General features: G+C 49.2%; 1 protein-coding gene across 3 annotated transcripts in view; it reads left to right on the forward strand.

Annotated features, from left to right (window-relative positions):
* rpgrip1l (RPGRIP1 like) overlaps positions 1-22,244 on the forward strand; it is a 291,830-nt gene that overhangs the window by 185,637 nt on the left and 83,949 nt on the right. For all 3 annotated transcript variants that reach the window (XM_070897996.1, XM_070897997.1, XM_070897998.1), the window contains one exon: positions 7,882-7,983. In XM_070897996.1, the coding sequence (XP_070754097.1) occupies positions 7,882-7,983 (102 nt within the window). The remainder of the gene's footprint in view (positions 1-7,881; positions 7,984-22,244) is intronic.

Genomic DNA, 22,244 nt, shown 5'->3' on the forward strand with positions numbered 1-22,244 from the left:
GGATGTATCCTTTCTGACTTCTGAAGTCCAAATGGATTATGTTGCAATGTGCAAAGTTAGGCTGGGCGATTCCATTTACACATTCCAGAGAAAATTCAGGGTGGGGCTTATCTTCCAAGGGGACCAATCAGCAATAGGTCATATGATAATGGAGAGCCAATCAGAGAAACAGCTGCAATTCAGTTAGTACAAATAAACGCATCCTTCATTTATAGAGGGAAATAATGTTCCCTTCTATCTACTCTACTGACCCTTTCCCAAAAGTCCAAACCATTACAAAGTTGACGTAGTGCTGAGCTTGTGGACTCAACATCACACTTGAGAAATTTGGGAATTATACCGTCAGGACCAGTAGCACAGAGATTTTGTCATTTCTTTAGAGCTGAGTAGACCTCTTCCATTGTGGGTATGTCTGCAGAGGTCTCAGAAGCAGGTATTCCATCTGCAGTTAATGAGTTCAGTTTTGAGCATGGTGCTTTGGGGTAACTGAGTGCATATTCATATACGTTATTGCTAACTTTGCAGGATTTTTTCTTGAGTTGTACATGTGTTGCCATCAGCCTTGTTTATAGGCATAAACCCAGTGTGGTGTCCAGTTGTTCGTCGAAGTGATTGAATAGCTTTATATGTAGTTTGTAAGTTATTAGTTCTGATTCCTTCTGCCTGACTTCCAGGTCCCTTTTGCTTTTTGCATTCAATGTCATTGTGGCATTGCTTGGTTTTCAGATTTTTTTTGTAGGATTTGGTATATCTCATCAGATGGCCAAGGACATAGTTTATGGCATTTTGGTCCTTTGGCGATGTCTGAGGCTTTCTTGGATTGCTGCACTTATGGTCGTCCGGGTTGATTCTACATCATCTGGTAGAGTGCCAAGTGCATCAAGCTTGTTTGGCACTGTGACAGTACTTGTTGGCAAGTTCTGAATTCTTGCAAGCATATAAGTCATGTGTCATATAAGGTACACTCCTATGTTGAATTGTTATTTTTGCAATGAAGAGGTGGTGATCAGTATTGGTTGGTGCTTCTGTGCCTCTAGAAACCTGGTATTATTTAACTATGCTGTGATTCCAGACCAATATCTTGTGCAGCTCCTGGAGGTCACGGCGTCTGAACCAACTACCTGTGATAATTATGTTATATGATGCACAGAAAACAAAGAGTCTCAACAAATTATTGTTTATTGTTTCAGAGCCAAATGGGCCAAGAATAGTTTAGAAGCCATTTCTAAGGCAGCCTGGTGTGGCAGTCGGGTCTCCAAGTATAATAAGTTCATCATGCAGGGGAATGCAGGGCAGTCGCTGGAGATATATCAGCAATGATGTCTCCGCAAGATCCTGCAAATCCCCTGGGAGGACAGGCACACCAACATCAGTGTCCTCGACCAGGCTAACATCCCCAGTATTGAAGCACTGACCCACACTCGATCAGCTTCGTTGGGCAGGCCACATAGTTCGCATACCAGATATGAGACTCCCTAAGCAAATGCTTTATGCGGAGCTCCTTCATGGTAAACGAGCCAAAGAGGACAGCGGAAACGTTATAAGGACACCCTCAAAGCCTCGCTGCTAAAGTGCAACATCATCAGTGACACCTGGGAGACCCTGGCCGCAGATCGCCCGGTGGAGAAAGTCCATCCGGGAGGGCGTTGAGCTCTTCGAGTCTCAACGCAAAGAGCATGAAGAGGCCAAGCGCAGGCAGCGGAAGGAGCGCGCGGCAAACCAGCCCCACCGACCCCTTCCCTCGACTAATGTCTGTCCCATCTGTAACAGGGTCTGTGGCTCTCGTATTGGACTGTTCAGCCATCAAAGAACTCACTTTGGGAGTGGAAGCAAGTCCTTCTCGATTCCAAGGGACTGCCTATGATGATGATGAGGGGAATTGATTGTATCAACACTTTTAACTGCTGATAGAATTCGTCTTAGTGTTGTCTGTGGCTTCCTCAGTGGGTCTGTAAGCCACATTAATGGCAGTTTGGCATATAAAAGATGAGCAGAAATAGGATGCCACATTGTCAGAGATTTATTGAAGAAGGGTTGAAGAATGAGTTCTGTTCCATTCGTGTGCCCAGTTCCTCAGGAATACAGCAGACTCACATCCTTCACAAAATAATGACAATTATTTGCAAGTTTCACCTCAGTTATAGACTCTTTAATCCATAGACTAAATGATACCAACTACCTAACCCCGTTAAGGGTCAGAACGTTCCACGTGGCGAATGTGGTAGCTCTTCAGGTTGGTCCTGGGCGTCATGGCTTATAATCTTATCAAAAGGAACTTTTGGTAACGCTAGTCATAAGTACGTGAGCACCATCACATGCCAAACTTTCATGGCTGTAGGGGCAGGAGCTTTAACCTGGCTGCCGTTGTTGTGTGGCTCATGCTTGTCGAATACCCCTATGTACCCTCTGTTTCCCGAGAATAGAGGAGACAAAGAGGGATGATTTTGAGGGAACATCACAGTTTGCATAAATTCTGATGCCCATAGTTTTTGATTTCTGAACTCGCATCTCATCGGCCTTCACAGCCATTGGGGAATATTTTATTCTTCGGCTGGGTGCGACAATGGCCTTCACACATAACCCTGAGCAGGGGCCTTTATCGGGAGCAACCCACCAGAGCCAGTCGAACCAGAGATTCACAAGGCCAAAAGTGACCATTCCCTGAAGTGATGCGACATTTAAATAGCCTGGGCCTCAAATTTATGGTGTTGGGGAAGTTTGATGCTAATCACACCTCGCCACCGCCCACCCCCCCATCCCTGACTTGCCACCCGATACTTGCTTCCAGTTAAGATCCCACCCTGTGGTCTCCCTTGGACTACTGTGTGCCATACTTCTTACCATAATTTAAAAGGGATACAGATGTATTGGAAAGGTTGTACTGAAGAACAAGAAGAATGTAAAAGTGATGAGCTAAGGATGAGAAACTTAAACCATTTAGTCTAGTTATTAAATGGTATAGATAAGATGAACCCAGAATCTTGTTTTAACGTTAGTTAAGCCCCTCGTGAAATGTTAATTTAGAACAGGCTGTAGAGATAGTGGACGCATTGATTGTAATCCTCCAAAATTCCCTGGATTCTAGAAAGGTCCCAGCGGATTAGAAAACCGCACATGTGACGCACCTATTCAAGAAAGGAGGAAGACAGAAAGCAGGAAACTATAGGCCAGTATAATAACTGTCATTGGGAAAATGCTGGAATCCATTATTAAGGAAGCAGTAGCAGGACATTTAGAAAATCATACTACAATCAAGAAGAGTCAACATGGTTTTATGAAAGGGAAATTGTGCTTGACAAATTTACTGGAATTCTTTGAGGATGTAATGTGCAGGGTGGATAATGGGGAACCAGTAGATGTTGTGTATTTGGATTTCCAAAGGGCATTCGATAACGTGCCACATAAAAGATTACTGCACAAGATTAGAGCTCATGGTGTTGGAGGTAATATATTGGCATGGATAGAGAATTGGCTAACTAACAGAAAACAGAGTCAGGATAAATGGGTCATAGAAACATAGAAAATAGGTGCAGGAGTAGGCCATCCGGCCCTTCGAGCCTGCACCACCATTCAATAAGATCATGGCTGATAATTCCCTCAGTACCCCTTTCCTGCTTTCTCTCCATACCCCTTGATCCCTTTAGCCGTAAGAGCCATAGCTAACTCCCTCTTGAATATATCCAATAAACTGGCATCAACAACTTTCTGCGGTAGGGATTCCACAGGTTAACAACTCTTTGAGTGAAGAAGTTTCTCCTCATCTCAGTCCTAAATGGCCTAACCTTTATCCTAAGACTGTGTCCCCTGGTTCTGGACTTCCCCATCATCGGGAACATTCTTCCTGCATCTAACCTGTCCAGTCCTGCCAGAATCTTGTAAGTTTCTTTGAGATCCCCTCTCATCCTTCTAAACTCCAGTGTATGAAGGCCCAGTTGATTCAGTCTCTCCTCAAATGTCAGTCCTGCCATCCCGGGAATCAGTCTGGTGAACCTTCGCTGCACTCCCTCAATAGCAAGAATGTCCTTCCTCAGATTAGGAGACCAAAACTGAACATAATATTCCAGGTGAGGCCTCATTAAGGCCCTGTACGACCTCCCTGCTCCTATACTCAAATCCCCTAGCTATGAAGGCCAACATACCATTTGCCTTCTTCACCGCATGCTGTACCTGCATGCCAACTTTCAATGACTGATGACACCCAGGTCTCATTGCACCTCCCCCTTTCCTAATCTGCCGCCATTCAGATAGTATTCTGCCTTCATGTTTTTGCCCCCAAAGTGGATAACCTCACATTTATCCACATTATACTGCATCTGCCATGCATTGGCCCACTCACCTAACCTGTCCAAGTCACCCTGCAGCCTTTTAGCGTCCTCCTCACAGTTCACACTGCCACTCAGTTTAGTGTCATCTGTAAACTTGGAGATATTACACTCAATTCCTTCATCTAAATCATTAATGTATATTGTAAAGAGCTGGGGTCCCAGCACTGAGCCCTGCGGCACTCCACTAGTCACTGCCTGCCATTCTGAAAAGGACCTATTTATCCCGATTCTGCTTCCTGTCTGCCAACCAGTTCTCTATCCACATCAGTACATTACCCCCAATACCATGTGCTTTGATTTTGCACACCAATCTCTTGTGTGGGACCTTGTCAAAAGCCTTTTGAAAGTCCAAATACACCACATCCACTGGTTCTCCCTTGTCCACTCTACTAGTTACATCCTCAAAAAATTCCAGAAGATTTGTCAAGCATGATTTCCCTTTCATAAATCCATGCTGACTTGGACTGATCCTGTCACTTATTTCCAAATGCGCTGCTATTTCATCTTTAATAATTGATTCCAACATTTTCTCCACTATTGAGGTCATTTTCAGGTTGGCAGACTTGTGGCAGGAATGCCGCAGGGACCAATGCTGGAGCCTCAACTATTTACAATCTATATTAATGACCTGGATGAAGGGATCGAGTGTACTGTAGCGAAATTTGCTGACAATTCAAAGATAGGTGGGAAAGCAAGTTGTGAGGAAGACACAAAGAGTTTGCGAAGGGATATAGATAGGTTAAATGAGTGGGCAAAAATTTGGCAGACGTAGTATAATGTGGGAAAATGTGAGGTAGGAACAATAAAAAAAGAAAAATATTTTTTTAAATGGAGAGAGACTACAGAATGCTGCAGTACAGAGGGATCTGGGTGTCCTTGTACATGAAAAACAGAAAGTTAGAATGCAGGTGCAGCAAGTAATTAGAAAGGCAAATGGAATGTTGGCCTTTATTGCAAGGGAGATGGAGTATAAAAGTAGGGAACTCATGCTACAACTGTACAGGGCAGTTGTACTGGAGTCCTGCATACAATTTTGGTCTCCTTATTTAAGGAGGGATATACTTGCATTGGAAGCAGTTCAGAGAAGATTCACGAGGTTGAGTCCTGAAATGAAGGGTGTAATGTGTGCACCAATGAATATGCTCACAGGTTTGTAGAGCTATTGTGGGACCGCCATGCGGGGGCTGCCTGTCTTTTACCAGGAACTCATCAGGGTCTGGAACAGAGTCACCACCAAGCACAGCTCTCCACCGTCTGGAGTGGCGGCTGTCCTGCAAGAACCGCTGCTCAGAAATCCGTACTCCACGACCGCAGTTTTAGGTGGCAGGCGGACAAGAGGGCTGTGGCTGGCGAGGTGACCTGGGTCAGAGACCTGCTCGATGGCGGAGGAGCGGGCTGGATGGCGCCAGACGTGCTGGCACGGCGCCTAAACTGGGCCGACGTCCGGCGCGCGGCCAGTGCCATCGAGTCGCAAAAAACAATGCTGACCCCTGACTCCATTAGGTGTGTCGAGGAGGCACAAGCACGTGGGGAGATCCTGTCCGAACTGACCCTTGTCTGGACGGAATTCCTCATCGGCGCCCAGCCCCAAAACCTCCCTCGGGAGCCGGCGCCTCACAACTTGAGCCTCCTCGGGGAAACCCCCTCCGTGCCTTTCAGTTCTGCATGGAGGGGTTTCCTGTATGGGCTGTTCCTGCACACTCTCCACCTTGCCATCCTCGTCTGCCATCCGGACATGCTATGGCGCACCATCATGCCGTCCGGAGGAGGCGGGGGTCCCCAATGGAGTGCACTCTACACTGGAGTCATCCCCCTATTTATTGGGGACTTGGCCTGGAGGTTGGTGCATGGAGCAGTACCGTGCAATAAATGTTTACGTTGTTTCACAGGCTCCCAGGCCGCCTGCAATTTCTACGATCTGGAGGAGTCCGTGTTCCACGTTTTTATGGAATATGTGAGGTTGCAGCCCCTATTCTATTATTTAAAGGGGCTGCTGCTCAAATTCCGGTTGCACTTCAGTCCCACACTCCTGATCTTTGGGCACCCTGTGCGGAGGGGAGTGGGCAGGTCGGATAGCCTCCTCGTAGGACTGCTCCTGGGCATGGCCAAGGGGGCCATCAGGTGGTCCAGGCAGCGGGCGGTCAAGATGGTCGTTCAGCCCGACTGTCTGCTTCTCTTCCGCAGTTACATCCGAGCCAGGGTGTCCCTGGAGATGGAGCACGCGGTGCCCACCGGTACGCTCACGGCCTTCCGCGAGATGTGGGCGCCGGAGGAACTGGAGTGCTTCATCACCCCCGGCAACCAAATTTTAATTTGATCATTTAAGTTTAAAGTTTAATTTGCCGGTTTTAGTGCCCCCCTCCTTTTAGCCAGGGAACACTTGTATAATTTGTGTGTTGGTGCCATCAAAAAAAAAATTATTTTGGAGTGTGACCCCCATTGCAGGGGGCATTTGTTTAAAGTGCACAACTAAAATAGTTGTGAGTATTCCATACCCACCTTGCCGCGGGCATTTTTGTTTAAAGTGCACAACTAAAATAGTTGAACTGGTAATATGCAGTGTGATTGTTAAACCTTTTGCTTCTAAACCAACAAGTTTTTAACAGCAACGTGTTGCAATGAATTCTTAAGCAAAGAACCCATGAAGCAAATACATTACAAAGAGGTTGTCTTACGAGGAAAGATTGAGTAGTTTGGGCCTATATTCATTGGAGTTTAGAAGAATGAGAGGTGATCTTATTAAAACATAAGATTCTGAGGGGGCTTGACAGGGTAGATGCTGAGATGATGTTTCCCCTTGTGGGGGAAGCTAGAACAAGGGGGCATAGTTTCAGAATAAGGGGTCGCCCATTTAAAATGGAAATTTGAAGGAATTTCTTCTCTCAGAGCGTCATGAATCTTTGGAATTCTCTACCCCACAGAGTTGTGGAGGCTGGGTCATTGAATATATTCAAGGCGGAGATAGATAGATTTTTGAACTACAGGGGAGTCAAGGGTTATGGGTAACAGGCAGGGAAATGGAATTGAGGCCAAGATCAGATCAGCCATGATCTTATTAAATGGCGGAGCCGGCTCGAGGGGCCAAATGGTCTACTCCTGCTCCTATTTCTTATGTTCTTATAACAGTTCTTAAAATAAATTATTTCCTGAAAGAGTGATATACATTTGAAATGATTTGCAAGGTTAAAGGAGTTGTATCAGAGATATTCAGGGTGTTTGAGACGAATTGGATACTAGGTTGGGTGAGTTGCAATACTAGATGGATTAGATGGGACAAATGGCTTTTCTTGTTCTTTACTTTTCTTATGTTCTTACCCTGTCCTTTGGTGTTGATGGACTTGCTGTACATTTCCAGCAATTTGTTTTTATTTCAAATTTCTAGCATTTGCAGTGTTTTTCTTTTCAGAACTTCACTGTCTTATACTGGTATCTACCATTGAAACTGAGTCAGAAACAGTAATTTAACCTGAATGCTAAAAAAAACAGTTGTGAATTTAATTACATGTCAGTCATTGTTGATTTCACACCGAGTTTTTTGTGTTTTGTTAATTTGCAGCTAACAACAGCAGCAGCTGGATATGAAGTTCAAGTCCCTTATGTTGTAAGCAAGCCATGTGAGGTGAAAATTGCTACAACAGAGCCTGAACCAATTAGTCAGGTATGTGAAAAGAAATGTTATTATAACCGGAGTTCTGTACATTCTGTACATACGTAGCCTGTCATCAGCAGGGTAAAATCTTCTGGGGTTACTTACCTTTGTACTGTCCCAATATGTGAACCAGCCCCTTCCTCGTATGACCATCATTGGATATCCAAGTTGCCCGTTGGATGGCTGTGATGAACTGTGCTAACTGTCCTGGGTAGTGATTGCAACAGCAAGAGAAACATTTTCCTATCATTTTTTTTTACTTTGCAGAGGGCAACCTCAAATAAATTGAGTGCTTAAATAGCTTTACAAACACTTCTAAAAATTTGCCTAAAACTCACTTCTTGCTGTTAGTCCTAAGTAGCCCAGAGCTCAAAGTTGTACTCCTTTTATATTTTGCTGTCTCATAACTTTTTTTAAAAACATAGGACTCAATTTTCCCCTGTCATTTGCGCCGTTTTTCTGGCATATTTATTTTTTTCCAAGTTTCCCCTGCGATCTGCGCCGGCGTAACTGACTTGGTTCCGATTTTTCTAGGCCAGTTTTCTTTTACGTCATAGTTCCCTCATGTCTGTGCCGTTTTTTTCAATTTTTCGCAGTTTGGCCAACATTTTATCCTCTTAGGTCGGCGTATCTGGCCACTCCCGAAAAACCTTCTGGACACTTAAGAAAACCAGCGCACATTCACAAATCAGCGCTGAAAGACACCATTGTTTTTAAATCGAAGATTTTGGAGGGAGTCAAAAACACTGTCAAAAGCAATAATAAAGTTCCATTTTTTTTACCTGTCAACGTAGAAGTGTAAATTTGTTGGATTTCATCTTTTTTATCTTTTTTACTCACCCACACACCACCATCGAATGTCTTGAAGCAGTGCTGGAGGGTCGTAGGTTTGTCCGGCAGAATCGGCCCTGCGCCCAGATACAGCAGCTCGGGCTCAGCTACATAACAAACCGTGAGGAGGCGGGGGGTGGGGGCAGTGGGTGGAGGGGAGAGAGAGCGTGAGATGCTGATCGGAAGGCTTCGAGCCCAGGAACGAGGTGCCGATCGGAAGCCTTATGCACTGAAGACTGCAATGAGTGGCGGGGGGAGAAAGAGAAGGAGAGAAGTCACAAGACTGCAATTAGTTAAGGTGGGAGGGTGGTGAAGAGAGGAGAAGTCACAAGACCTTTGGGTGTGGTCCATCCATACAGACCTTGGGGAGAGAGAGAACTGCGAACCTGTCCTGCCTGCCTGCTTTCCTGCTATTGTGAGCTTCTTTCAAAGGTTAAATTTAAGTATGGGAGCAATACTGACAATGCCTTACCTTGTGCGAGCCTTCTGAATCATGGTGCTACGTAGGAGACAATTGATTCGACTTCATCGCATCAGGAACATCAGAGCCCATAGGGTGCTGGGCAGGAGGCCTTACCCACCTCGGGTATATCGAGACAGGCGTTCGTACCTGCACTTGAGTGATGCAGACTGTGTCAGAAGGCTGCGTTTCCGCAAAGAAGTTATAAGTGAAATCTGAGAGTTGGTCAAAGCACACCTGCAATGTAGAAGCATGTGAGGTTATCCACTTTGGTGGTAAAAACAGAGAGACAGACTATTATCTGAATGGTGACAGATTAGGAAAAGGGCAGGTGCAAAGAGACCTGGGTGTCATGGTACATCAGTCATTGAAGGTTGGCATGCAGGTACAGCAGGCGGTTAAGAAAGCAAATGTCATGTTGGCCTTCATAGCGAGGGGATTTGAGTACAAGGGCAGGGAGGTGTTGCTACAATTGTACAGGGCCTTGGTGAGGCCACACCTGGAGTATTGTGTACAGTTTTGGTCTCCTAACCTGAGGAAGGACATTCTTGCTATTGAGGGAGTGCAGCGAGGGTTCACCAGACTGATTCCCGGGATGGCGGGACTGACATATCAAGAAAGACTGGATCAACTGGGCTTGTATTCACTGGAGTTCAGAAGAATGAGAGGGGACCTCATAGAAACGTTTAAAATTCTGACGGGGTTTAGACAGGTTAGATGCAGGAAGAATGTTCCCAATGTTGGGGAAGTCCAGAACCAGGGGACACAGTCTAAGGATAAGGGGTAAGCCATTTAGGACCGAGATGCGGAGGAATTTCTTCACCCAGAGAGTGGTGAACCTGCGGAATTCTCGACCACAGAAAGTTGTTGAGGCCAATTCACTAAATATATTCAAAAAGGAGTTAGATGAAGTCCTTACTACTAGGGGAATCAAGGGGTATGGTGAGAAAGCAGGAATGGGGTACTGAAGTTGCATGTTCAGCCATGAACTCATTGAATGGCGGTGCAGGCTAGAAGGGCCGAATGGCCTACTCCTGCATCTATTTTCTATGTTTCTAGGAGGGTTGCTTTACCTGCAACGTAGAAGCAACAGGAGGACTGCTTTGTCAATTGAAGTGAAGATTACAGTTGCACGTTCATTCTATGCCTCCGGATCATTTCAAGCTACAACTGGAGATGTGTGCGCCATCTCTCAACATGCAACACATGTCTGCATTCGCCAGATGACTGTATGCGCGGAGGAGTGAATTCATAAAGTTCCCCATGACCGCCCAAGCAATCCATGACAGGGCTGTGGACTTCTCCAGGATTGCTGGCTTCCCATGCATTGATTGTACCTACATCGTCTTGCGAGCACCTTTGAGAATTCCGAGATGTACAGGAACAGAAAAGGCTTGCATTCCATTAATGTGCAGCTCGTGTGTGACGACATACATCATATCATGTCAGTCGATGCAAGATACCCTGGGAGCACCTATGATGTGTTCATCCGATGCAACAGCATTATATCTGCCATGTTTGAGCAGCAGCAGCCAGAAGGGCAGAGCTGGCTTCTGGGAGACAAAGGGTACGGCCCCTCCACCTGACTCATGACGCCCCTCCGCGTAACCCGGACGGAAGCTGACCAGCAATACAACATGTCGCACGTTGCGACGTGCAGCATCGTAGAGAGGACCATTGGCATATTGAAACAGCGTTTCCGATGCCTGGACCATTCCGGAGGTTACTTGCTGTACTCCCCTGAGATTGTCGGTCAGTTCACTGTTGTGTGCTGCATGCTGCATAACTTAGCCATCATGAGGTAGCCACACCTGGTCGTGGAAGACCCACCTGCGGTGAGAGTAGCTGATGATAATGATGTGGAAGATGCAGATGATGAGCAGGAGGAGGAGGAGGAGGATGAGGAAGCCATGCAAGTGCCTGAGGCTGGAGCACGACAGCGGAGGCGGGCGGGCCATCGTGCCCCTTTAACGATTGCTCGAGCCTTACTCCAACAGCTCATCCATGAACGCTTTACTGATGCCTGAGAGCTCAGCGACAACTATTCCACATGGAAATGCTTACTGTTTGAAGCTGTTCCGTAATGTTATGTTGTGTTCATGGAACATGATTCAGTTTTAATGTATACTATATTTTATTCAAAAGTTTACAATGTACTTAACTTAACTTCAATAAAATTATTCTTGTATCAAACTTTATTTTAAGATCACTCAAAAACTTTAAGATCACTTATCAACTTGTAAACTTACACAACTTACAAAAACCTTAATTTGAGAACAGTAACAACAATAATAATAATAATAATAACAACAGCAGCAGCAAAGAAAGGCTGCACCCATCTCCCCTCCCCCTTATTCTAAGACTGCCCACTGTGTATGGTCTTGGACATTCCCCACCCCTGCCCGCAGGCAGTGCTGCGGCGCAGTGTTTGTGAGCTTGGTACCAAGCTTATTCTTTCTAACATCTCACGTACTGCGTACCTCTTGAGGGTCGGGGGGGGCAGGGGTGGGGGCGGGGAGCGTTGACATCAGGCGGCAAGTTAGAGGGCCCGGCTTTGGGCTCTGCAGAGGCTGGTGTGGGGATTGGAGTGAGAGTGGTAGTTGATTCTGTCAGTGGGTGCGGGGTCTGACCGTGTTCCCTTATTGCAGCAGCTAACTCCAACATGCTGTCCCTCATGCGCCCTGACAGTGTCTCAACGACTTACAACATTCCCTCCCTCATGGTCAGTGACATGGTTTGCACTACCTCTGACATTCCCACCCTCATGGCCACCATTCCCTCACTAATGGTCCCGGATATCGTTCCCATTTCACGTGTCATTGCTGTTACTTCTCCCTACAGTCCCGGTACCTCATCACTCACCTCACCGCGTCCAGCAGTGATCGGGTAAGGTCAATGACATCATCTGAACCACATCTGTTAGATCCTGTACCTCAGGAGAGTGCGGTCGAGCTCTCCTTCCCCTCCTCCCCACAGGTGTGGCTCGCTGCACCACATTACTGGGACCCGCAACCTTGGAAGATGTGAAACTATGGAATGTCCACCACACTCAAACCACTAGTCATGGAAGGGGCTGTCACCTTCGTGAGCTGCACCTCCTCCAAATTTAGTACAACAGTGGGAGCTTCATCCAGCTCCATCCCATCCCCTTCCCCCTCACCCCCTGTTCTTGGTCTGGAGGGTAGGATTGGAAGATGTTCTCCTCTTCAGGCTCGTCCGTGTCTGAATCGTCAGGGTTGGCCTTAAGTTCTGCAAAAGATAACAGACCAGTTAAATGGTTAGCAACAGAGAAGGGGGCAGGGTGGGTGACATGAGTAGGCTCATGCATCGCAGGCTGATTTGAAGAACCACGATGAATTTGCAGGACTTGCCCTCTCCCTCGAGCAGTACTGATTGCTTTTTTCCAGACAGGACCTATCAAAGCAGCGACCTCTCTTCCAAGGGTATCGGTGGGTGCAGATTTGCCCGGCCTCCTCCTGTTCAAGTTCTTTCTCTTTTATTATGTGCCACCTTCCTCTGCAAAGATATGAAAACCTAACTTCCTGCTGGGTGGGACATACAGGTGGTCACATTTACAATTGCAATTGCATTGAATAAATGAAAATATTACTTCCACTAACTACTTGACCAAGGTCCTGCCACTTATTTTTACACTGGTCTCCAGATCTCGTGGTGGTCACCATTGTACAGTAATCTTGTGCAAATTAGTTCCAGCGTTTCTTCATTTCTTTGGATGGAACTTTTATGTGACCTCTGCTGGTGTCCAGCTCCTGCCATCTGTTCTCAGTCACAGTAACTAGTGCCTCCACTTCATCCTGTAAGAAATTCTTGGTCCTTGAACCATGTTCCATCTTGTATTGCTGCAGCTGCGATTTTTCCAATGTTCTCACACAGCACACAGCGTTCTCACACACACAACTGGCGCTTTAAAAATGGCTGATTGCCAAATCCGAGCTGTACTGAGCATGCACGTCCATTGGAACGACGTCAAAAACGTAACTTTTTTTTCCCGCGCATGCACAGAAGGTGCAGCATCATTTTTCGGCGCAGACAGCAGGCTCCACCACCGCACCCCCCTCCCCCCCGCCCCCGAGGTGACTGGACATGCTGTGCGGCGCCAAATTTGAATTATACATCGGGAAAACTTTAGCAAATTATTTCTGGCCAAGAAAAACGGGCATAACTGGCAATATGCCAGAAAACGGGCTTGGGGAAAATTGAGTCCATAAAGCTTCATTCCTGCAACTTTTCAGTAACACAATGGGGAGTCTTCATGGGTTGCTTGTACCAACGGAGCACATTCCCAGGAAAGAAATTGATGGCTTGAAATAGATGACATGCTCGGGGTGCACCAGAAGCTGGAAACCTGTCCAAAATTGGGCCTTGGTCCTCATCAGCAAAATTCTAGAGAGCTGCGGACGCCATTTGGGCATCCAGACACAGCTCACAGGTTGGCTCGCAACCAATTTGGGTGGCTGCATCCCTGACAGCGGCCATCAGGTAGGTGGTGGGAAGGGGTAAGAAGAGAACAGGTGGGGTGGGATGGGCAACATGGGCTGGCAGCGGGCCTCAGGAGTAGCACTACTATTCCCACAGCCTCTACATGAAGGTAAGTTTAAAAAGAAGAAACTGTCCTTTTCGTTGCCAGCTTTCGGCAGTCCCTTTAAAAACCTTTGGTTGAGCTGCAGCACGAACAGGAAAATTGAGTGGAGCATGCCAGTTCTGCCGAATTTCCGAGAGGTGTCCTTCAATTGGCATTAAGCCACTCATTAGTATATATAAGAGAGCTAACACCTGTTGGGCAGCCTCCAGGAATGCTTGAATATTTTCTGAGTGAAAATGGCTTTGGGCATATTTCAGATGCCTTTGGAGCATTGGAAATAGCCCCACAAAATTGCACCTTTCTGCCCCCGTTTTGTGTCTGAAAAACAGGAGCAACAAGGTCCAATTTCTCCCCCCCCCACCCCCCAAGAGAGTTTTCCTCCATGTAGTAGCAGTTTTTATATTTACCTTGGTCTAATGTATCTACCAGAGGAAATTTTCTTTGGCATTCAGAAACAATTGTCATCTTACAAGTCAGACCACTAAATCACAGCCAGTACTTCAAGCCCTGAAATTGGTGTCAATGACATATTTATAGTGCCAAACTCTTCGCAGTATCCCTGCAATCTCCCAGATACTGTCAATTTATGGATGGCATCAACAGATTCTGCCTCCACAATGGTGTGCAGTGGTAATTGTATAGTGGTGTCTCACTGAAAGAATCACCATTTGTTTAATACTCACAACAGATTTCTTCCTTTGTGTCTGATGACCATACCTCAATGTCTGGTGATTACAGGAATGATTGGCCTGCTTCTATACTGTACGATTCTATGGGCCCAAGTTTCCACAAGAAAAAAAACGGGCGCCCCTCCGAGCTGGGCGCCCGTTTTTCGCGCCTAAAACGGCGCCTAAAAAAATCCTCGGTATTCTCCACCTACTTACAGGTCCTCTGGCCCTCGGCGCAGCCAGCACGAGCTGTGGGGGGGCGGAGCCAGGTCCCGGCGCTGAAAACAGTGCCGGGACCTCTGCACATGTGCGCTACAGTCGGCACGCAAGTGCAGTAGCTCCAGGCGCCGAACTGTGTGGGAGGGGCCCGAAGCACGCAGCCCCTAGCCCTGGCTGAATGGCCTCACTGGGGCTGCGTGAATAAGGCTCCTCCCACGGCCAGCTCCTGCTCCCCCCCCCCCCCGACCAGACCCGACACTCTTTCCCCCCCCCCCCCGACCAGACCCGACACTCGCTCTCCCCCCCCCCCCGCCGACCAGACCCGACCCGACACCCGCTCCCCCCCCCGACCCGAGACCCGACACCTGCTCCGCCCCGACCTGACCCGACACCCCCCCTCGCCCCGACCCGACACCCGCTTCCCCCCCCCCCCGCCCCGACCTGACACCCGCTCCCCCCCCGCCCCGACCCGAGACCTGACACCTGCTTCCCCCCCCTGCCCCGACCTGACACCCGCTCCCCACCCGCCCCGACCCGACACCCGCCCCCCCCCTCCCGACTGACCCGACCCGCGCTCCTGTTCCCTGATCCAACCCCCCCCCGCACTCTCTCTCTCTCCCCCCCACCCCCCGCTCTCTCTCTCTCTCCCCCCCTCCCCGCTCTCTCTATCCCCCCCCCGCTCTCTCTCTCCCCCCCAGCTCTCTCTCTCTCCCCCCCCCCAGCTCTCTCTCTCTCTCCCTCCCTCCCCCTCTCTCTCTCTCCCTCCCTCCCCCTCTCTCTCTCTCCCTCCCTCCCCCTCTCTCTCTCTCCCTCCCTCCCCCTCTCTCTCTCTCCCTCCCTCCCCCTCTCTCTCTCTCCCTCCCTCCCCCTCTCTCTCTCTCCCTCCCTCCCCCTCTCTCTCTTTCCCTCCCTCCCCCTCTCTCTCTCTCCCTCCCTCCCCCTCTCTCTCTCTCCCTCCCTCCCCCTCTCTCTCTCTCCCTCCCTCCCCCTCTCTCTCTCTCCCTCCCTCCCTCCCCCTCTCTCTCCCTCCCTCCCTCCCCCTCTCTCTCCCTCCCTCCCCCCCTCTCTCTCCCTCCCTCTCCCCCCCCTCTCTCTCCCTCCCTCCCCCCCCCCTCTCTCCCTCCCTCTCTCTCTCTCTCTCTCTCTCCCCCTCCCGCTCAGCGGCACGAATGGCTGCAGAATTCTCCCTGGCTGAAGCACTTTCACACAGGTAGGAAGATGGTTTATTTAATCTTTTCTTGGCTTATAAATGTTTATTCAGGTTGGATTTATTTGTATAATATTTGTAGAAGTATAAATAAGGATTTATTGTAGAATTTAATGAGTTCCCTTCCCCCCCCCCCCCCCCTCCCCCCTACCTCGTTCTGGACGCCTAATTTGTAACCTGCGCCTGATTTTTTAATGTGTAGAACAGGTTTTTTCAGTTCTACAAAAATCTTCACTGGCTCCATTCTACTTTAGTTTGGAGTACATTTTCACTGTGGAAACTTTCAAATCAGGCGTCAGTGGCCGGACACACCCCCTTTTGAAGAAAAAATTCTGTTCTAAACTAGAACTCTTCTACCTGACTAGAACTGCAGAAAAAAAAATGTGGAGAATTGCGATTTCTAAAATAGTCCGTTCTCCACCAGTTGCTCCTAAAAATCAGGCGCGAATCATGTGGGAGCTTGGGCCCTATAATTCTATAGCTAATGGGCACAGGCCATATGGCCATATCAATAATTTGAGTACCATGTCAGTGGAGTTATTTAAGAAAAAACTACTCGTGGAGAATGAAAGATAGGGTTAACATTTCAGGTCAATGACCTTTCATTGGAACAGATGAGAGGTCATTGGCCTGAAATGTTAACCTTAAATTTCTCTCTCCTGACTTGCTGAGTGCTTTCAGCATTTTCTGTTTTTTATTTCAGATTTTGAGCATCTGTATTATTTTGATTTTTGTAATGGTATGACAGCTCCTGCCAATGATCTGAGTCCAGTCATCCTCCTTACTCTAAGAATACTGTAGCTATTGGATGCTGGGATACAAGAGGTAGATGTTGATCCTATTAGTTCAGCACTGAGTAAGAATTCTGAAGACATAATGAGGGGAGAAATTGGACTCTGTAGCGCCCATTTTCTAGGCAACATGTGGCATCCTAATGCTCGAAAATAGCATACAAGCTACACGGATACACTTCCGATGGGACGTGCGCCAAAGTCATCTTAGTGCATGGGGTGGGGCACACGCACACCAAATGAGAGCAAGCAAATTATGATGTCAATCAGTGTGCAACGTTGACTTGACGCCACGGTGCCATTTTTGAATGTCATGCTCCTGCTTGGGTTCTGTCTTAACCTCGCACAGCTGAACAAGATGTTAAATAGCACGAAGGATGCCCCCCCCCCCCCCACCACCAGCGCTACCTAAAGGGATCATTAACTACTTACAGGTTAGTTGCTGGATTATTTTTTCTGGCTACTGGTGCAATTGTGCGTGTTTTTGGAGCTTTCCTATACTTGCCTAAGGTTTCAGTAGTCTACAGGGAGTGGTCCAGGTAGTGCTGAAGTACTTTACTCTTCATATAAAAGCTTATGATGCAACAAGTTGCTTCGAGACATGGATGGCCTGCTAGGTCTTCCTCTTGAAATTGAGCATGACTGGGAGAATGAAGAAAGGCCTCACAGAGCAGGACAAGCTGCTCGAAGTGGGAGGAGGAGAAGGGGGGAGAAGGGCTCTCAACAGGAGGCTATATCCGAGGAGCATTTCTCTTACTTCAACTAAAGAGGTGGTACTGAAAATGCCAACTGCTGCAGCCACAACTGCAACCTCAAAGCAAGGCAAGGACTGCATTGCCTGTGGCTGTCAAGATGACCATGGCTCTTTTGTGTGTCTGGCTCCTCCAGGCTACTGTTGAAATTGTAAGCAACATCTCGCAGTTTGTATTACACCACTGTATAAGGGAGGTCACTGAGACTCTCTATACAGAGAGACAGCTTCCTTTTATTCCCTCCTGCCAGAGACAAGCAGGCGGAGTGAGCACGAGGACTTGCACAGATTGTAGACTTCCCCATGGTGCATCATGCATATTGCCTTGCGTGTGCCTCATGTGAACTTGGCCATTGTCATGAACCGAAAGGGATTCCACTCCCTCAATGTGCAGCTGGTGTGCAACCACATGTAGCACATCATGCTGGTCAATGTCCGTTATACTGGCAGTAGTCACGATTCCTTCATTCTGCAGCAATCCTCTATGCCACTTGTATTTGAGCCACCATGGCTAGTCAAAGGCTGGCTGCTGGATGACCAGAGTTATCCACTCATGACATGGCTCATGACACTGGTTCACAACCCTTGCACACGTGCACAGCAGGCATACAATGAGAGTCATGTTGCCACAAGGAACATTATAGAGCATCATCATCATCATCATAGGCAGTCCCTGGAATCGAGGAAGACTTGCTTCCACTCCTGAAGTGTGTTCTTTGGTGGCTGAACAGTCCAATACGAGAGTCACAGGTGGGACAGATAGTTGTTGAGGGAAGGGGTAGGTGGGACTGGTTTGCCGCATGCTCTTTCTGCTGCCTGCGCATGATTTCTGCATGCTCTCGCCGCTGAGACGCGAGGTGCTCAGCGCCCTCTCGGATGCACTTCCTTCACTTAGGGCGGTCTTGAGCCAGGGACTCCCAGGTGTCAGTGGTGATGTCGCACTTTATCAGGGAGGCTTTGAGGGTATCCTTTAACTTTGGCTCGTTTGCCATGAAGGAGCTCCAAGTAGAGCACTTGCTTTAGGAGCCTCGTGCCTGGTATGCGAACTATGTGGCCTGCCCAGCGGAACTGATCGAGTGTGGTCAGTACTTCAATGCTGGGGGTGTTAGCCTGGATGAGGACGCTGATGTTAGTGCGCCTAACCTCCCAGGGGATTTGTAGGACCTTGCGGAGACATCGTTGATGATATTTCTCCAGCAACTTGAGGTGTCTGGTGTACATGGTCCATGTCTCTGAGCCATACAGGGGGGCAGGTATTACTACAGCCTGTAGACCATGAGCTTGGTGGCAATTTTGAGGGCCTGGTTTTCAAACACTCTTTTCCTCAGGCGGCCAAAGGCTGCACTGGCGCACTAGAGGCGATGTTGGATCTCGTCGTCGATGCCTGTTCTTGTTGATATGAGGCTCCCGAGATATGGGAAGTGGTCCACAGTGTCCAGGGCCGCGCCATGGATCTTGATGACTGTGGGGCAGTGCTGTGCGGTGAGGACAGGCTGGTGGAGGATCTTTGTCTTACGGATGTTGAGCGTAAGGCCCATACTTTCGTACACCTCAGTAAGTACGTCGACTGTGTCCTGGAGTTCAGCCTCTGTATGTGCGCAGACGCAGATTGGGGTGGTCTTGGACCTGACCTGCAGACGGCGCAGGTTGAACAGGTTCCCACTGGTTCTGTAGTTTAGTTCCACTCCAGCGGGGAGCTTGTTGACTGTGAGGTGGAGCATGGCAGCAAGAAAGATTGAGAAGAGTGTTGGGGCGATGACGCAGCCCTGTTTGACCCTGGTCCGGACGTGGATTTGGTCCGTTGGTAAGGACCATGGCCTGCATGTCGTCGTAGAGCAGGCGGAGGATGGTGACGAACTTTTGGGGGCATCCGAAATGGAGGAGGATGCTCCATAGACCCTCGCAGTTGACAGTGTCAAAGCCCTTTGTAAGGTCGAAGAAGGTCATGTATAAGGGCTGGCGCTGTTCCTTGCATTTTTCCTGTAGCTGTCGCGCTGCAATAATCATGTCCGTTGTGCCCCGTAGGGGACGAAATCCGCACTGTGACTCTGGGAGGAGCTCCTTGGCCACGGGAAGAAGATGGTTGAAGAGGACTCTAGCGACGACTTTCCCAGTGGCTGATAGCAGGGAGATTCCTCTGTAGTTGCCGCAGTCGGACTTGTCCCCTTTTTTGAAGGTAGTCACGATTACTGCATCTCTGAGATGCTCTCCTCCCTCCAGATGAGAGAGATGAGGTCGTGTATTCGCGCCAGCAGTGCCTCTCCGCCATACTTCAATGCCTCAGCAGGGATTCCATCCGCACCTGTAGCCTTGTTGTTTTTAAGCTGTCTCATGGCTTTTTCTACCTCGTGCAGAGTTGGGGTCTCACTGAGGCGGTGGCGGGTATCATACTGCGGGATGGAGTCGAGAACACTCGAGTCAAAGGCAGAGTCTCGATTGAGGAGATCTGCAAAGTGCTCCTTCCAGCGAGCCCTGACTGCCTCGGTGTCTTTGAGTGTTTCCCTGTTCTTGGCCAGCAGTGGGGTGGGGCCTTGGGTGTTTGACCCATAGGTGGCCTTGGCTGCAATGCAGAATCCTCGCACATCATGGGTGTCGGCCAGTTGCTGTATCACCTGTGCTTTCTCCATCCACTACCTGTTCTTTTGATCCCTGGTTTTTTGTTGGACCTCAGCCTTGAGCCGTCTGTAATGCTGCTTTGCTGCTCCCGCATTGGATTGTTGTTTAAGGCTTAGAAATGTCCTCGCTTGCGATCGATTAGCTCTTGGATCTCCTGATCATTCTCATCAAATCAGTCCTGGTGTTTCCTGGTTGAGTAACCGAGCGTCTCTTTACAGGCACTAGTTATGGAGGCCTGGAGGGCAGACCAAGCGCTGTGGGCATTCTGCGTCTTGGGATCGTCAAGGCACGCCAGGTTAACTGTGAGGCGCTGGCTGTATAGGGCTCTCTTAGCTGGGTCCTTAAGTGCTCCGGCATTGACTTTTTTGTGGCACTGTTTCTGCTGTCCTCTCCGCTTTGGGGCCATGTTGATGTCGATGATGGATCGGATTAGGCGGTGGTCCGTCCAGCAGTCGTCACCTCCTGTCATGGCGCAGGTGATGCGCACGTCCTTGCAATCCCTGGCTCGGACGATGACAAAGTCGAGCAGGTGCCAGTGCTTGGAGCGAGGCTGTTGCCACGATGCCTTGTCTTTGTCCTTCTGGCGGAACAAGGTGTTGGTGATGACAAGTTCGTGCTCTAGACATTTTGTCAGCAGTAGGGTACTACTGGAGTTGGCTTTCCCTACCTCCTCTCTGCCAATCACCCCCCCACCCCCAGATGTCTGTGAACTTGCCAACCCTGGTGTTGAAGTCACCGAGGAGGATCAGTTTGTCACCCGTGGAGACGCAGGACAGGGATTTTTCGAGGTTGGTGTAAAAACTCTCTTTGGCATCATCAGTTGCATCAAGTGTTGGGCCGTACACACTGATAACTGTGGCGCACTGGTTCCGGGAAAGGGTGAGTCGAAGAGTCGTGAGGCGTTCGTTAGCCCTGCAGGGGGAGTCTTTGAGGCGGTCAACCAGCTCATTTTTGATGGTGAAGCTGACTCCTTGGAGGCTGCATTCTTCCTCTGGTTTCCCTTTCCAGAAGAAAGTGTAACCTCCACCTTGTTCCTTGAGCTGGCCTTCCCCTGCCTGCCGGGTCTCGCTTAGGGCGGCGATGTCGCTATCAAAGCGTCTTAAGTTCCTGGGCAACTATAGCGGTGCGGCGTTCCAGCCTGTCACTGTTGGAGTTATCCATGAGGGTCCTGACGTTCCAGGTCCCGAACTTCATGTTAACGGAGTGGAAGATGCCTGTGCGTGAGTTCTTTTAATGTGGGGTGGTCGTTGCACACCGGCTACCACACGGGCTTCAGCTGAGCGAGGTCTTGATCCAGTGGCAAGGGGGTCCAAGACGACTGGAGACCAGGCACTGCTGTATGGGCCTAGTTGCCTACAGCGAGATGTTGGCCGCAAGCTCGGTGCTGGGTAGCTCCCTTGATGGTAAGTGGTGCGAGGCCTGATTGGGAGCAGGCATTGGGAGGGTCAGTGGCCCACCGGGATTTAGAGTGGGAGGACAGGGGAGTCACAGCCATGGAACTCACCACGTGTTGGAGGAGGAGAAGAGGCCAGGTCGCCAGTGGGGAAGGTGAGCTCCAGTCGTCGCTGAAGGAGGAGGGGAGGCCAGTCGCCGATGTGGGAGAGGGTGACCCGATCGTTGTTGAGGAGGGGGTCGTATGCTGCCACGGGAGGTCCAGCCGTCGTCGAGGAGGCCCAGACTCTGTCGTGGAGGAGAGGCCCATCTGCCGTCGCTGGAGCTGTCCCAATCAGATCACCGCTGGCGGGAGGGGTGGGTGGAGGCCCGATAGCCAGGTCCAGGTCGAGGGCGCCACCTCCGGATGTCGCTGAAGGTTTACGACCTCCGGCGACTCCCAACAACCACCGACCGCAGGCTTCTCACCACATCACCCATCGCGACCTCCGACGACTCATTCAATCTCCAGCGATCTCCGACGTCCCCCGCCGACCTCCATTATAGAGCACACCATCGGCATCCTCAAACAATGCTTCCACTGCCTGGACCACTCTGGAGAAGCCCTGCCGTACTCGGCTGAGTGGGTTTCAAGGTTCATGATAGTATGCTGCATGCTGCACAACCTCACCATTGAGGGAACAGCCCTTGCACATATCAGGCGAGAAGCTGAGAAGCAGAAGCACAAAGAAG

This window comes from Pristiophorus japonicus, chromosome 13 (genome assembly GCF_044704955.1).
Source record: "Pristiophorus japonicus isolate sPriJap1 chromosome 13, sPriJap1.hap1, whole genome shotgun sequence".
NCBI lineage: Eukaryota > Metazoa > Chordata > Chondrichthyes > Pristiophoridae > Pristiophorus > Pristiophorus japonicus.